At 40.0% G+C, this 16,368-nt stretch overlaps 1 protein-coding gene across 1 annotated transcript in view; it reads left to right on the top strand.

Annotated features, from left to right (window-relative positions):
* Positions 1-444: 444 nt before the first annotated feature.
* The window catches only part of LOC104834195 (amine oxidase [flavin-containing] B-like), a 34,485-nt gene continuing 18,561 nt past the window's right edge, over positions 445-16,368 (top strand). The window contains exons 1-4 of the mRNA XM_010571369.1: positions 445-534; positions 1,523-1,660; positions 13,903-14,007; positions 14,771-14,862. Coding sequence (XP_010569671.1) covers positions 13,939-14,007; positions 14,771-14,862 — 161 coding nt within the window. The 5' untranslated portion in view covers positions 445-534; positions 1,523-1,660; positions 13,903-13,938. The remainder of the gene's footprint in view (positions 535-1,522; positions 1,661-13,902; positions 14,008-14,770; positions 14,863-16,368) is intronic.

Below are 16,368 nucleotides of genomic sequence, written 5' to 3'. Positions count from 1 at the left end.
AGCAGACGCGTACAACAAGCTTCAGGAAAACTTTTAAAATTTAGGACAGTTGTAATAAAAGTTCACCTCTTCCTTTTTTTGTTGGGGTTATAAAAGATGGCGTGCTGATGTTAGAAAACAAAAGGCTGTCCTCCCCAATTTCTCTGCCTGGCTGACTGGCTGTCATTAGAAGTGCTGGCTTATGCATCAGAAGAGCTGAGCATGTGGTGCAAAAGGTGCTCAGCACATGTAAAATTTGACCACAAACTGTTCTAATATGTGGCTTCAGTGTCATTTCATGATTATTGTTTTTCTTTTTAATTCCACCTTGCCCCCCTGGCAAAGTGTTTGAATGAAAAATTCAGGATTTGGACAGATAGCTATGAGTGTTTACATGTCAAGTCACAAAAGCCATGGGGTCCATATACAGAAGTATTCTTTAACTGTTTTTATCTTTTAGGTCTTTCAGCTGCCAAACTGCTGACTGAGTCAGGCTTGAATGTGGTGTTGCTGGAAGCCAATGACAGGGTTGGTGGAAGAACTTTCACTGTAAGGGTAATTATCTCCAAACCCATTTATACTACATATACATACATATAGTATATACTATAGTATATGCATATGTATAATTATACACAAGTATGGTGTATGTATATATATATGAATAGTATACATATACTATATGAATAGCGTACATAAATGTATTTATTTATCTTTCCTGCTAGAGGACCTACTTGAGGGAAAATTTCTAGAGCACTAACAGGTGGGAAATTTCCAGATATTGTACCAGGAAGAGTAGGGATAGACTGCCATAATGGTGGGGACAGAATATTTCCATGTGATCTGCAGGCTCTGGAGTCATCAGTCCTTTCCTTTTGGAAGGAGAACATGATTAGCTAAGTTTCAGAATAATTTCCTGGGGAGAGACGCTGGAGAAATATCTATGAAAAATAGCCATAAAGCCAACCATGCCGTGAAGATCCTTGAGCTAACAAGCCCCGTGAGGAGTGATGGAGACTAAAGTAATGGTGGAGGTGGCTAGGAAATAGAACCAGCATGTCTCCCATCACTCCTCTACCTTCTGCTCTACCTTGACCTGGGAGACCCCCTCCCACTCTGCTCATTAGAAAATCTTACCTGTGATACTTCCTAGTACAGTCTGTTTTGAACTAGTTGTTGGCGAGATGCCTGACTGAGCAAGAACCGCACAGATATCTCTGACTCTGTCCTCTCTTTGCCTGTCAGGCTCTTTTCTCTGGTGTTTGTTAAGGCTGTAATGTAACAACAGGCCAGCTAAGCTGGTTATGAACTCATTATCTGAATATCTTGGTATAACATATCTTGGTAATCACCATGCCAGAACCCTACCAAAGAACTGAAGTTTTCCATGGGGAGAGGGATCTTAGCCAAAATGCTCTCTGAGTGTTTCATTTAAAGAATTCCTCTGGATTGCTCTTTTAACTTGTGTGCTATTTACAAAAGGCTTATCTTTTTTTAATCCTTTTTTTTTTTTCCCTTTTGTGTGTTGTGTGTGATAAACTAGAATAAGCAAGTTAAATATGTGGACCTTGGAGGAGCTTACGTGGGGCCAACACAAAATCGTCTCCTGCGGTTATCTAAAGAGTTAGGAATAGAGACGTATAAAGTGAATGAAGTTGAGCACCTGATACACCATGTCAAGGTAAGATGCTCTTAAGCATGCTGCTCTAGACAGGCAAGTTGTAGTGATTGCCTTTATCATTGTTTTCCATCCATGCTACAGTGGAGTATACCTGTTTAACCATCTGAGTTTCTCGGAGAAAAATAAGTATGTTGGTAATGAAGAATTCATACAAATTACTGTATGCATGCACATCTACATGTGTACACTGTAGATGCATCCTGTTAACTGATGCCTTGATTCAGGTCTGACCTCTTAGTTAAAAGCTCTCAAAAGACTTCATTGTTTATGAACAGTACAACTGTTGACTCTTCTGTACAGGTCAGCTCTCATATATACTGCCTAAGGTGTCTGAAAGTCCCTTTCAGAAGTCCTAGAAGTACCTTCAATCAGGCTGAAAGTTTCTCAGGATGGGCTTCCTAAACCAGTGACAATTATTCTCCTCACTGAAACAAATGTGAGAGGTTAAGTCTGGTTTTGCTGATGGGGAAACTAACATGCAGAGTAGTAAAGGCATTGTAATAGTAGTTGCAAATGGCCCTGGGAATCAAATGTTCTTGTGGAGACAGATCTAAATGATCTGTTCACAATCTGAAACAGGACAGCTATGGCAAAGCTGTTAAACAGCCCACATATTCTCAGTATTAGTACTATGCTTTCTCCAAAAGAGCATCCTTTCTCCTTTCCTGACACAGAGCAGTGTTGCACTCCCACAGAAGGGAAACTTTCTATGTTAGTCCTGAGGAAATTAATGTTGAGTTTCATTATATGTGTATGAAAAGCCATTGTGCAATGACTAGCAAAACATTTGTCAGATAGTAGTTGATCTTTGATCAAAGGTTAAAGAAGACATGGACAGATTTAAGAACAGCAACAGAGAAAAGGTGTTCTGTCATGTTTCCAATATTTTTTCCACTCAGTTGTTATTAAAAAGAAGTGTGTTCTCAAAGTGATTTTCTATGGTGGTTGTCCACAATTACATCTGCTGTGGTAGAACTGGTGGCTACATCCACACTGTTCCGTTTCGTGTGCCTCTGGCATCATCCTCAAAGCTAAATTTTCTGCTTGTTTACACTGTTTAGCCTTCAGAGTCTCCTCAATAGCAATAGGAGGTCATACCATGAAGAGAAACCTTAATGGTAGAAGACAATTGACATGGCCAGTCAGGATGACCAGCTCTCAGGACAACCTTGCTGTCCTAGCACAGGGGCATTCCAAAATGCTGCCAGAAGTCACTGAAGCCAAAACTGAAGCAGACATGGGCCTGATTTATTGTCAGCAGCCAGTTAAGCATGGCTGCTTGTTTGGTAAGCCAGACCCCATTTTCTTTTAGGATGTCTAGGAACCAGCTTGTGGGGGGATATGACTATGCTGGTTGAAACAGCCTTTTTTTTTTTTCCAACAGGGTTTCAGAGTGAGGAAAACAGAGAATGGCACAAAAGTAGAAGTTTGGGCTCTTGACAGGGGCAGTCTGTCTTCCCCTTGACCACAAGTATTCTATTGCATGCGTTGCCAGAGGTTGCGCATAGCCTTTTACTGTTGTCTGTGGGTACCTTTTAGCCCAGGACGGTGAGTGCTGGTGTGAGTCAAGGTGCTCAGCTTTACTCTCCACCCAGCACTGATAGGACTTGCTGGCATTCAGTGACGTATCCCAGGCTGGCAGAGAGCAGCATGCCTTGGCTTTGTCTGCAAGTTGGTCATAGAAGGGGCCTTGAATTGGTCACTAAGGCATTAGGACACAAGTCCAGGGAATCTATACAGCAGCATGACTCGTATCCAGAAGTCCAGAGGTGGGGGAAGCCGCTCTGCCTCTGGAGGCATTCAAGCCATCCAAGCCTGCAGATACGGGGCGCTTGCTACTTTGGTTAATGCTTGCATCTGTGCAAACAGATCCTGGGGAAGCTGTGAGGAAGGCTGAGGGCCTGGGCTTGCTCCAGCACTCATGTGCCTGTGCTAAGACCTACTGAGAGATGCGCATAGATGACAGGTTATGTCCTTGTATATGCCAGAGGGATGAATCATCCATGGCAATATGATGCAGGCAAGTGGCTCGCTCTGAGCGCTGGCAGGCATGTATGAGATTGGCACTATGCCTTACGCAGAGCCATTGAAAAAGCTGCCCTGGAAAGGACCCTTGGAGGTTCCTACTCCACCCTGGCCTTGGAGCAGTGTCTGCCTCATAGTTAGGTCTGTTGCTTGGGGCCATTCCCAATCAAGTGTTGAAAGTCTCTGAGGGGAGAGAGATCCCACCTGCTGGCTGAGGAGCTCCCAAGGCATGCTAAGAGCCTGCAGGTTGGAGTCAGACAGTGTGTAGGCTCAGGCTCCCAACGTGGCTGCCTGTAGGAGAGCTCCTGAAGAGAGGAGGGAAAGAAGTGTGTGCCAGGACTCCCTGGTAGCCAAGCTGGAGGTAAAGAGAGGAGATATATATCGGTGACTCTGGAATATTTCAAGAGGAGATAATCCACAGATATATAGCACCTCCTTTGAATCTCCTAATTTAATTCATTTTAAATCTTTTATTTCCTTTTTGCTTCTGTATGTGTACAACTGTGGAAAAGCATTAACATAGTTGAAGAATTACTCACAGTTAAATGATTGGAACATGAGCACTATATAGTAGACATGCATTGTTGTGTGGCCAAATCAGTGTAATAATCTTCAGCCTTTTGCATTTCATGTATCTGTAATACATTCTTTACAGGTGTCTCACTTTCAGCCATGTGGCTTGCCCATGCTTTCCCTGCAAGGGCACAATGCTCTTGTGTGCTCCCTGAAATCTAAGCGGTACTCTAAAGTCATAGCGCTCAAAACAGATTCCAAAATATACACAGGTCTGTCGCCCTGTGTGAATTTGAATTCACATGCTGACCCAAGCTTTGTGACTGTGGTCAAATATAATTAAGTTCTGGACCACAAAATTCTGTGAACCCAGAGAGGCAATGAAACCTAAAGGTTTTAATTCTTCTCTCGCTACACAATCAGGCATCACAGTGCATCTTGTAAAATCAGCTGCTGTTTTTACGTATACCCAAAGGCAAAATCAAGCCTTTCATCGTTAATTAAATTCATTTTAGAGGCTTTTTAATACAAGTAATATATGCAGCTTCTTTGTACTACAAAATGAAAAGAATGCTTTTTGTTGATCTCTGGGTGGGTCTCTGCTAATTAGGCATTACAAACTTGATTGGGTTGTGTGGTTTTTTTCCCCTTTAATCTTTTTTAATGTCAGGTTCTATTGTGAGAATATTTTTGGTCTCACTTATATTGTGTGTGATAACTTCACAGAAATTCAAAATTATATTTCTTGCCCTACATTTTTTTCTTTCCCTCCACTTGTTAAGCAGCCTTTTTCATGGTCTTTGAAAGGAGATTAGTATGTTCTTTTCATTTGTGTAAATACCGGTACATCAGCCTTAGTGAGAAAATTAGTATAGCTCTGCAAGTCGTATTTGGTAGGCAAATTACTGCCTGAACACCATTGTTTTTCAATAGTGTACCTGAAGTTACCTTCATAAATCCAGATTTAAGAAGCAAAAGCAGAACTATCTGAGAAGTCATCATCTCCTAACAGTCCTCCCATTGGACTCGTAGGCAGATGTAAAACACTTCTTAAAGTAAGATAACTTTTCCTTAGCTGCCCAAGAGAGGATTCAGGGCCCTACCTTAGATAGGTAGATTTGCAGCTTTTGACTGGTGATGGTTATTTTCCTCACCCAAAAGTCAGCTTTTGTCTTAGAAAAACAAGCCAAAGTACATATAGTCCAGGATCTTTCCATATACCCTGGAAAGAAGTGTTGAAATATGAAAACATGTCAATTATCATGAGGGTTTAATCATTCTGCATTAATTCAAATTGCACTTCTCCTTTGTGCAGTCCCAATAGCCATGCAAACTTCCTGCATTTTAAATCACAAATTTATCAATGTTATCAAATGTAACACAGGTTCCTTTGCTAAGTAAGGTAACTGCGGAACTGGTTTACTCTGCTACCCTAAATCAGTGTAAAGAAACATTTCTCTGTATGACTTGTTTGCCAAATTAATCTTTTCAGAACTTTATTCCTTCATATACAGTAAGGATGATCTACTCTTTGTCCTGCTGTGGTGCCAGCTGAACATCCTCTGATCCTGTTTTTGCTGATGGAGAGCTTGCATAAAAACGTGGCAACACGGACTGGCAACGACACTGCTTACTGGCTACATTAGACCAACAAAGCTTGTTTCTCAAAATATAGTCATTAGTCTGTGGTAGACCACACCACCCCTGCCCCCTGCCATTGATGGTCCTTGTAATTTTTTTCCAGATGTTTTTTCCACTGGAACTTTCTATGGGATAATGCCGTAATCCTTCCTGGAATTTCCCCAGATTATAGCATCATTGCTAGAAAGTGGTAGTAACACTTATTCCTTTTAGTCTCTGTGTTGTCTCAGTGCAGACTGGGGATAGTGCTAACATCTGGCTTAGGTAGCTGGCTATTTTGACAGTGTGTTGCACCTGAAACATTCCTCATGTGGTTATAACTGAGATAAGTCCTGCTAGTTGTTTCCTTAGGGGTTTTTCAGGTTAAAATGCTGGGTGAAACATGAAGCATCCCCTGCCTAGTCACGTTCTTGACAGCTACTTGCCAATACCTCATTACCTCAGTTAAGTTCCCTGTAAGAGGATGGAATTTCCTCATACTCATTCATCTGCCAGCAGCACTGGCTAGAGGTGTCTGAATGCATGTCATGCCCTCTTCAAGTTTAGCACCACTTTCGTACAGGTATATACAATCGACATCTCTGGGGAGAATGCTAATGTGAACCTTGTTTGCCGCACATCACTGAAGGTGAATATTTAGTCTTATATGTGCAGTACTTTTAACTAGGACCACAAATCTGCACTAATGTTACTGGGTTACATACTGATCTACAATAGATCTGCAGAAAAAAATTTTACAGCCCTCTTGGGTGTCATTCATTTTCAGCACTATTGTGCTTATTAAAATGCAGTTTGCTGTGGTCTTGTTCATGAATAAAAAATGTGATGGTCGTGTTGTACTGGGATTTAATTAGCAGCTGGATAAGTGACTGCTGTATCTAAAGTTACAGAATTTGGTGGTATTTCTTCTGTGATATCAGTGATACATGCACTGAAGCTAAGCAATATGATTTATTTAAGCTTTCGACCTGCTTCTCTGCAAATCTAAGGGCAGTATCTCCTGCTCCTGGCATAGTCTGTAGTATAGAGCGTAACAGCTTAAATGGATTTTTGAACAACTAGATAAAAGTGCTTTTATTTTTATTTGTGTAACTTAATTAGAGTGCAGTCAGAGAATGAAAAGTCTGTGAGAGTCTCCGTTGCCATCAGTTTAAGCGAGGCGAAATGGCATCACATCTTTTGTTTTTTCCCCTTTTTGCTGACAGTTTGTAAGCAAGAACTTGGGGAACTCAGAAGAATACATCTGAATCTTTAAGAAGCTGGGCATCTGGTGTCTTGAAAAGGAAGCCGAGTAAATTCAAAGATGCTTAAATTACTGCAGGGCCTTGGTAGTTTCACGTATCATTACTGGAATGCAGATCTATGTTATTTTAACTCTTTACTATATATGACAATGCAGGCATTCCTGTCACAAGACGCCATGTCATTAATCACACTCGCTGGTAGCCTCAAAAGCGAGTCTGAGGATTGAATAGGCTGAGGTTGGTGAAAGCATCTTCCAGACTCCCACAAAGGGTACCCTCCGTGCTGTGAATTGAAGAGCAGGCATTGGCAGGAGTATAGGAAAGGCTGGTCTTGTTTTGGTCTTGTTGGACCTGCCCTGTAAATAAAGGGGCATCTTTCCTTCTTTTTTGTGCCATCCACCTGGCAGTAATTGCAAGAAGGAAGTTTGTAATTAGGCCTTTTTTAATTAAAAAAGGATAATATTTGTATTACAGCAGCCTAAAAGAAGCAAGATTACATACAGCAAATCTGCAAAGTGATCTCTGTCAAAGGAGACTGTAAAGCAAGGTCTTGCAAGGGATGTTTACTGATCAAGAAGATTGACTGGAAGACTGGCAGCTGTGACCTAATGGTAGCATGAGGATGAAAGTAGTAAGAAAAATGAACTGGAAATAAAGTATGCATTTCTTAATTAAATCTGAGTGGAAAGAAACTTCCTCAGTCTTTAGCCCTCCCAGACCCCAGGGTCTGTTCCCTAGGAGATAAGGAAAAGGAGCTGTGCTCCCACCTAGCTTATTTAATTCAGGCTGCTGGGAGAAAAGCTTCAATTGCATCTGATTGTAAGAACTAATTTTTGTTTCCCTTGAGAAGCTGATTGAGGTCTACAGAAAAACAGAATTAGAGAAATGTGTATTTCATACAGAAACAGCTGGCTGAGCATACTGGGTTTCACATGTCTGTAAAATTTTATGTAAGGTTTCTTTTTTTTTTTTTTTTAACGTAAGAAATTTAATAACCTGGAGTATCTCAGAAACAAAACTAGTGAGCCCAGTGTTATTTTCTACTTTAAAGACAGTGGTTTAGTTGTGAGAGAGTGTGTGTGCCCTGTGTGCTTGGTTATGTTATCTGTGGGCAGAGCTCATTTGATGGCTTTCTCCCAAATTAAACTCCTCTTTTCTTGTGTTTTCATTTATTTTTGCCCATATATCTGCTTTTGGGAGGGGAAGGAGATTTTTTTAAGACTAATTCTAGAAATACTGAAAAGTTTTCTGTTGATTTTATCTACTTTGTTGGCAGGTTCTGTGCTTGATAAGACACCTGGCTGCTTTTTGTAAAAGCGTTTTTTTAGTGTCCGAAAACAAAAAAACCCTGTTCTAGTAGGAAGGAGTCTTAGTTAACTCTTTTTTCAGCTGATAAATATTCACTTTTAAATTCAGAGCAGAACCTCAATTACTCTTTCTAAATCACTTCAGTGTTGTTTTTCTCATTCTGCCTTTGTGCAGATAAGTATTCCAGCGATTGTATGACTGATGTTGTGACAGAGTGAAGATGGACTTGACTTCTATAATATGGCAGAAACAAATTGTTCTCAATTAGCTCCTTTCTTTTTCAGGATGCATGTTTCAAGCCAGTGTGTCTGGCTATTCTACACTTAAAATGGAATTAACTTTTGCTGACCAAATTTCACAAAACACTGGCATCCACAGCTGATGATCTCAAATTAGATATTAAAAGATATTTGGGGGATATTTTGGCATGTCTTAATATTGTAGCTTTGCACCATTAGTTATGTAGATTTTCTTGTGCTGCATTTAGATTTTCTAACCTATATATCTTTTTACCTTTAGGATATCTGTCAGTATAGTAACCAGCTAAGCGTATGAGCTCCTGAACAGTTTCTCAAAGAAGGGAACTTCAATGAAGTTCAACACTGTTAACAGTTTTCTGGGTAGGCCTGTATACCTGTCTCAGCTTGGTCCAACTAGTTGCCATGTTTTATTGAGAATTATGATTACACAAGAGGCTTAGTCCCAAAGACACATATTGTTAGATGCTTTGGATTAAAAAAAAACACCCCCAAAACATCCCCCGCAAACGAAACCAAAAAGATAGTTTTCCACAGGGCAGCAGATGAGAAACTGAGTATCTGAGACAGGTACTGAGTTACAGCCTGAACTGATGCTTTTCTGTTTCTGGTTTTCCTTCTCACAACTTTGCATCTTACAGTTTCTGTGCTTTATATGAATGACATTACCAGGATTTTAGTTGAGAGAACAAGGTGTGTGTGATGTACCAGTGCTGTGAATCAGCAGAGGGCACTGCGTGCCTATAAACCTACGTAACTGAATTAACATGCAGAGTGACATCTTGGTGAAGTTAGCATCAGTTACTCCAAGGTTTAGATGATTTAGCTGAGGGAATATCTGTGCTCATTCAGTGATGCAGAGAATGCACCACACCATCTCATTCCTTCCAATGAAAGATGACTATATTTATAAGGTGTTTATACCGTGCTATAAAAAAATGCACGGATCATTGGCACCAGGGGCTTCGATTCACAATACTGCATCCCACTTGGGCGCTACCTGGGTACATAATGTTTAGGGGAGCATAAAGTTATCTTATGCATGCAAAAGCAGACTTTCTCCTGAGATACCACTCTTCATTGAGATAGTGGTGTTTCCTGGCAGAGTGTGTCCTTTCTCAGCTAACCAGTCACTCGCTCTCACCCTCACAGGAAAAAGTGTGGGGGATCTGGCCCCTATGCCCTCCCAAGTGCTGGGCCTGATATTCAAGTGGCTACTGATATTCAGCTGCCACGCTGTGGTTTTTTCCCCCTGTAATAACCTGCTTCTTATGTCAGCTATGTGACCTGAAACAGAGCTGATGTGTGCAGAAGGTTTATTTCTATTTCTACTCATATTACATGGGTCCAGTGTAACTAAGCCAAATATTAGTTGATGTGAAACAGATGGATGAGAAAATCTATTGGGAATTGTAATATTTGTGACAAACACTGGATTTCTCATTTCCCTGTTTGTTTATTCCTGAGGCAGCTGGGTTGCATGAGTTTCCTGCCTATAGTTTCAGCTTCTTCAGTATGCTTTAGCCCATACTGCAGCAACAGCCTTCATAAGTAGCAAACCAGCAAGTGACCCATACAATAGCAGGTAGACCTCCAAGTGCTGATGCTGGTGTTCTGTTTTTGGAAGCATTCCAAGTGGCACTGTGAAACAGTTTATATATATATATATGCGCCTGTATTAAATACTATTAAGCCCTAAAAAAAGTAAAAGGTAAGAAACACTTCTGAGCATTATAGTACTGGTGTTGAAATATCATGTGAAATGATCAGAAGGGGTGGTTATTATGGCTGGTTTTATACTGCTCTGATTTAGGTATAAAAATACTTGAAAAGGAAATGTTTTGTGCATCTGGGGCATATTTTTTATCTGTGTCTTGTTTTCCTTTAGAGATTATACAGCACCAGGAGGTACGGAGAATGCTATTCCCAGCAGTATGATAGAAATAGGCAAATTTTGCCTAAGTATTAAAAAGGTTGTTGTATTTGCAAAAGCGCAAATTCATCAGAAGTAGAGCTGAAATGTTTCAGTTTGTTGGAAACTACTCAGAGCTATGTGTAGTCTTTCTTTGGTGGTGCTATTTTTGTTTCTGTGTAGAGCCTAGTCTTGAAATCTCTTCTCAAACAAAATTCTGATTGACAGCTCCTGGAGTTTTGTCCATGTAGGAAATAAGGATAAGGCCTTAGGTAGTGTCTTAGGAGCTCTTGAAAGTAACTTTCACAGGAGAGTCCCTAACTTTGATGATAATTTTTATTTTTCCAGGTTGAAGTTGTTCTTGTGCTTTATTTGATTTGTCACCCCAGATTTCTGCACAAGAGACATACCCAAGATTTCCCTTTCTGCAGTTCAAATTCAGTGAAATAGAAGAATAGTAAAACAAAGATATGTTTGTGTATCTCTTAGCTGTGCGCTCATGAGGAAGCACCACAGGGAATTCATAAGACTTGAGTTAACTCAGAGGGGATAACTCAGTTGAGATTGCCTCTGGCAGAGCAGGAAGCTGAGAACAAAATCAATAATTGGAATAACCCATTCTGATGCTGTCCTGGTTTTCTTGAGCATAGCAGTATACGTGTTTCATAAATCTAAATCTGGGAAATGCTAGGTACTTAAAACCAAACTGATATGCTCTGTCCCTGGAATACCTACACGGCGTTTACACTAGTGAAGGGTGGCTCCAGTGTTCAGAAGAAGGCACAGTAAAAACTGACTTCTTGCTGCCGTAGGAGTTGGTTATGGAATTTTAATGTGCCCAAAAGGCTAAAAGGTAATTACCAACATGGTTCAGATGTTACTAGCTGGGATGGGAAGGTACTCAGTCTGAGAGCTTTTGTTCTTCTTTCATAGCCCTTTGGCAGCAGAGTATGAAGGTGTGCCCCAGGTCAAATTAATTTCATGTTAAGAGATTCCATAATAGTACCCAAATGTCCATATTGGGACTAAATGCTTCTGATGAAACATACTCATTGAGTTCATATCTATCTACAGGGATATGTTTTCCTGATCCCAATTTAATGTATTTTCATATGGTTGAGCACAAGAGCTGTAGAAATGTCCTTTGCTCCATGCTGAATGAAAAAGAAAAAAACAAACCTCCATTTTCTAGAGTATTTGTGAAGATGTACTATAATGTCCATTCTTAAATTGGAAATGCTAGGTTTTCAACCAATGTGCTTCTGGCTCATGAAGTGACTGGAGATCTGCTCTGGCTATGACAAAACTTCTGATTGAAAACTTTTTAAAATTTGATGTTTTGGCATTTTACAAACCCTAATCTCTCCTCAAAAGCACTGCAAAATGAAATAGTTGTTTTGCAGCTACTTCTTCATATGTCCATGTACCAAAGAATCAAATCCTTTCCTCCCACACTTTGGTTTCTTCTTAACTTCCATTACCTTGGTGTTTCTGACAAGGATTCCATTAGAGTCCTGCGTCTGTACAAAGACTAGGTGAAAACCAGTTTTTTCTTCACTTTCTCTAGCCTGTTGGGGTTTTTTGTAAACTAATTTTCTCTTATTCTTAGGTTTGATTTTTTTTTTTTTTTTGTCCTTACTGCTTTCTAAGTATCTCTCTCCTTGAACTGGAAGTCCTCGAAGTTATTAGCCAGCATTTTTCAAGGTTATATCTCATTTTGTTATTTCCAGACCAAGTTTTGAGTCTTTCAGGATCCCTTTGTGTCCTCTCACTGTCTCTTCTGGTGCTTGCAAACACCTGCAGATTTGCATAATGTGCTCTCTGTCCCTTCTTTCACATTATTAATAGAGGCTAAATCAAATCTAGCCCGACACTTCTTTGTGTAAGTGGTCTTTGGATACTTCTGCTCAAGAAGACACAGTGTTGTTATTATTGTTACGTGGTTCTAAATATTAAATCTTGAGGCAGTATTTCTTTTGAAGCCAGTGTAAATATTTTTTTAGTGATGGATTGGTGTGGCATTGCATCAATTATCTATTAAAAGTTGGTACTTCTACCAATTGACATTCATGCTGATGCAGTGCCCTCTTAAATACATAATTTAATATAAGTTTTGAAAAATCAGCTGTGACACACAATATGGCCTTTATTATTTATCTGTTTTATGGTGTCCAGAATGCATTGTGGAAAAATAAGTAACCACGTAATGCTAATGAGCATTTCTTTGTGAATTTTTAAAGCTATTATGCTGCCATCCATATAGTCAGCCAGGGAAATCCCATGTAAATAAAATAGCTCTACAAATTACCTGTTGTCTTCCACTCTTAATTAAGCTAGACTTTCTGAATATCTAGTAGCAGACATACAGATATATAAAATAACTGTTAGATATATAATGATGTAATTGGGACATTTGTATTGGCCACACTATCGCTCTCTGGAATTTATGGCCAGAGGTGTTGGATTGGAAGAATGAGTCATTATTAGTAAATGCTACATTTTCTGTAGGGCTGGGGATTTTTAGGTTAGCTGAAACCATTTTTTTCCAGGAAGGTCTCTCAGCTATGATTTTAATGTATAGTAAAGCTCATCAGAGCTGCTTTTGTCTGATTTTGAAAGAAAAAAATCCCCACTAAATACAATTAACAGTTCAGTCTTTTCATGAACCTCTAGGAGAAAAAAACGTAACATATGTTTCTCTTTTTTGGTAAAAAATAGCCAATTTTTCATCCCAGTTGAGCAATGCTGTTCTGTCTCATTTTTTTGGTCTGATCTTAGTGACTCTACTGCAGGGTATTCATTTTGTTGCCCAGAAACGCCCAGTATAAAGCTTTGAAGATACAAGGCAGTGTAAGTTCTGCACACAACTGACTTAATTCAGCTGTGTGTCACACTTAAGTTGCACATGCAGAATAACAGGATCACAGAACGGTTGAGGTTGGATGGGACCTCTGGAGGTCATCTGGTCCAACCCCCCTGCTCAAGCAGGGCCACCTAGAGCTGGTTGCCCAGGACTGTGTTCAGGTGGCTTTTGAACATCTCCAAGGATGGAGACTCCACAACCTTTCTGGGCAACCTGTGCCAGGGCTCGGTCACCCTCACAGTGAAAAAGTATTTCCTGATGTTCAGAAGGAGCCTCCTGTGTTTCAGTGTGTGCCCATTGCCTCTTGCTCTGCGTGCATACACAGACACAATCTGTCAGAAGCTGTTACATGTATTGATTAGATTTGTGCTTTCGTGCAGTGAACACTTAACCATTTGGTGCAGCTTTCTGCACATGGAAGCCAAGATTATGGTTGTATTTAGTTTTTATGATGTTATTGTTTGTTTTTTATCTTGTAGGGTAGGTCTTACCCCTTTAAAGGTCCATTCCCTCCTATGTGGAATCTGTTGGCCTACCTGGACTACAATAACCTATGGAGGACCATGGATGAAATGGGAAAGGAGGTACGGCATGAGGAATTGCAGCAGACTGTCTCAGCTTGGCTTTGCCTCCGTGAGGGGCAGAGTGAAGTTGGGAGTAGGATGCAGATAGGCAAAGCTGCCCTAGCTTGAACAGACCTGGTGATGGCAAGAGCAGCATCATGCCATGCATTTTGGTATGCACTGATGGTCAGAGCACATGTGTAAGTGGCATCCTGGCAAGCTCTTCTGAAGGCCATGCTGCTGAGTCTCCAGTCATACCTTCATTTTTCTGGATATATGAACATTAGGGTTTATGCTTGTGATCTTTAGCACTTTGCCTGACGATTGGGTAAGTAATATTTTAAGAGGCTGGTAGACCTCAAGTGTATGCCCTTCTCCACCCCCAAATTCAACTTGTCTGTTTTAGTTACCAGTTGTGTATGCTCTTCATTGACTGAGCCACAAGACTTTGAGAAGAGGTTGCTGTTACTTGCATAGATGAATGGGAGAGATATGGAATAACTCAGAGAAATTCCCCAGCACTGTATGTTGCCTTTCTAGGCAAAGTTCTTAACTCTAAAATTATTCTGTATTCTTCAATCTAAAAAAAAAAGATCTTAAAACAAGCAAACAAACAACAAAAAACCTAAAAGCATCCTCTGTTAAGTTCGCTGTATTACCTGCCAGGAATTTGCAGGCTGAATTACCATGTAAAGATGAGATGGATTGTGATTGATTGTGTTTGTTGTCTTTTTCTTATGCCATTCATTCATTTGCTAATGAACGCTCTTTTGTGTCTCCTTAGATTCCCAGCGAAGCCCCATGGAAGGCTCCACATGCAGAAGAATGGGACAAAATGACTATGCAAGACTTCATAGATAAAATTTGCTGGACAAAGTAAGAAACTCTTTTAATATGAAATACAATAGCTTATATTTATATACCTTAGAGCTCCAAATAAGCGTTACTGCTTTGCAAACAGATATAACTACCACTAGAATGCAGCTATTTTAAAGGAATGGGGTGAGAAAATCTTGTAATAATGGACCACAACACCTGTCAGCACACACAGTAGATTCTGTTATATTTCCATAACTTTTTAGGCTAAATAAAGATAAAATGAAAATTTGGGGAGGGTTACTTCTGAAGATATGGGTAGTAACTTCATCTGTTATGTGCACTTTCCCTCTCTTTACTGTGTGTTTAACCTTTAAGAGAAAAATGCTCTGGCTACAGCAGGTTTTTGAATGAAACTTTTGATGGAACAACACCCATTTATTCTGTGCTGGACCAGCTGATTTTACCAAAGTGCTATAAAAATAACATTTGTCTTGAAATAGCACTAAATCACTTTAACACCTATCATTCTGTTGTTTAACTGCTGCACTATATACCACACAGGGAAACTGAAAATGCTTCCTGTTTTTATGTATACATCAAAGCAATTTTTCTTTACTTGCCATTCAACAACAGTTTGATTGGTTTTCTTCGCACTGAAGGAAAAGAAAACAGTAATTCTGCCTTGCTGTAAAGCAGATTGATTTCTACAGAAACCTCTTCAGAATTGCTAAGCACCTGACGTGTGGCTGCCACAAGTCTGCATAAGCTTGGTGCAGAAGCCTGCTAGCACCCACTCAAGCTGACACTGTCATCGACAGGGGCATTTTTACGGCTTCAGACAGCCTCTAGAGTGCAACATGATCTTTGTTAATGGACAGTAGGCTCTTGTCCAAAAACTTTTCATCTTCTGGTTGTTTTGCTTTAACAAGAGTGACAATTGCACAAAAACATATAGAAACCCTTTCTTGTTTGTATCACCATCCATGTTCAGTAAAACCAAATAGAAATGTATGCTGGTGGTTCTGCTGGCCATCTGAACCTCTGATTTGGTAAGGAGCTATACAAGTTAGCAAAACACCACGCATCAGTAGTCATTCAATATCCAATAGCTCACGTGACTGCCGACATATTTACTTCAAATTCTGATGGAATAAGACTTGACGTTTTACCTGAATGTTGGCATAACTGTCAGCCTCCCTTAATTCCAAGATGCTTTTCAGATTTTATATGTGCATCTCAGCTTGATTTACCCAGTTGTTCAAGATTTAGGTAACATGCCATAGAAACTTCCCACCCTGGAAGGTAGTGATCCAGAAGGGTAATCTTCTACTGTTTCCTCTCATCTAACAGACTATACAGATTTGCTTTTGGCTAGAGTTGCATGCTGGAAATACCCTGAGTGCTCTTGGTTGAAATCATACTGCCATTTCTAGGTAAAACACCAGGAGAAACTGGGGAACTGAAATGCTGAAAAGCACTGGGAGAAGGCAGCAGAAACTAGGAAAATTTAACCACAATCTAACAGCTTTTGCTTTTGAAATATTAATAAATACATATACTAAT

This window comes from Haliaeetus leucocephalus, unplaced genomic scaffold (genome assembly GCF_000737465.1).
Source record: "Haliaeetus leucocephalus isolate CR32 unplaced genomic scaffold, Haliaeetus_leucocephalus-4.0 Scaffold317, whole genome shotgun sequence".
NCBI lineage: Eukaryota > Metazoa > Chordata > Aves > Accipitriformes > Accipitridae > Haliaeetus > Haliaeetus leucocephalus.
Note: the sequence above shows the minus strand (reverse complement) of the source record. Positions and strands in the feature narration are given on the sequence as shown.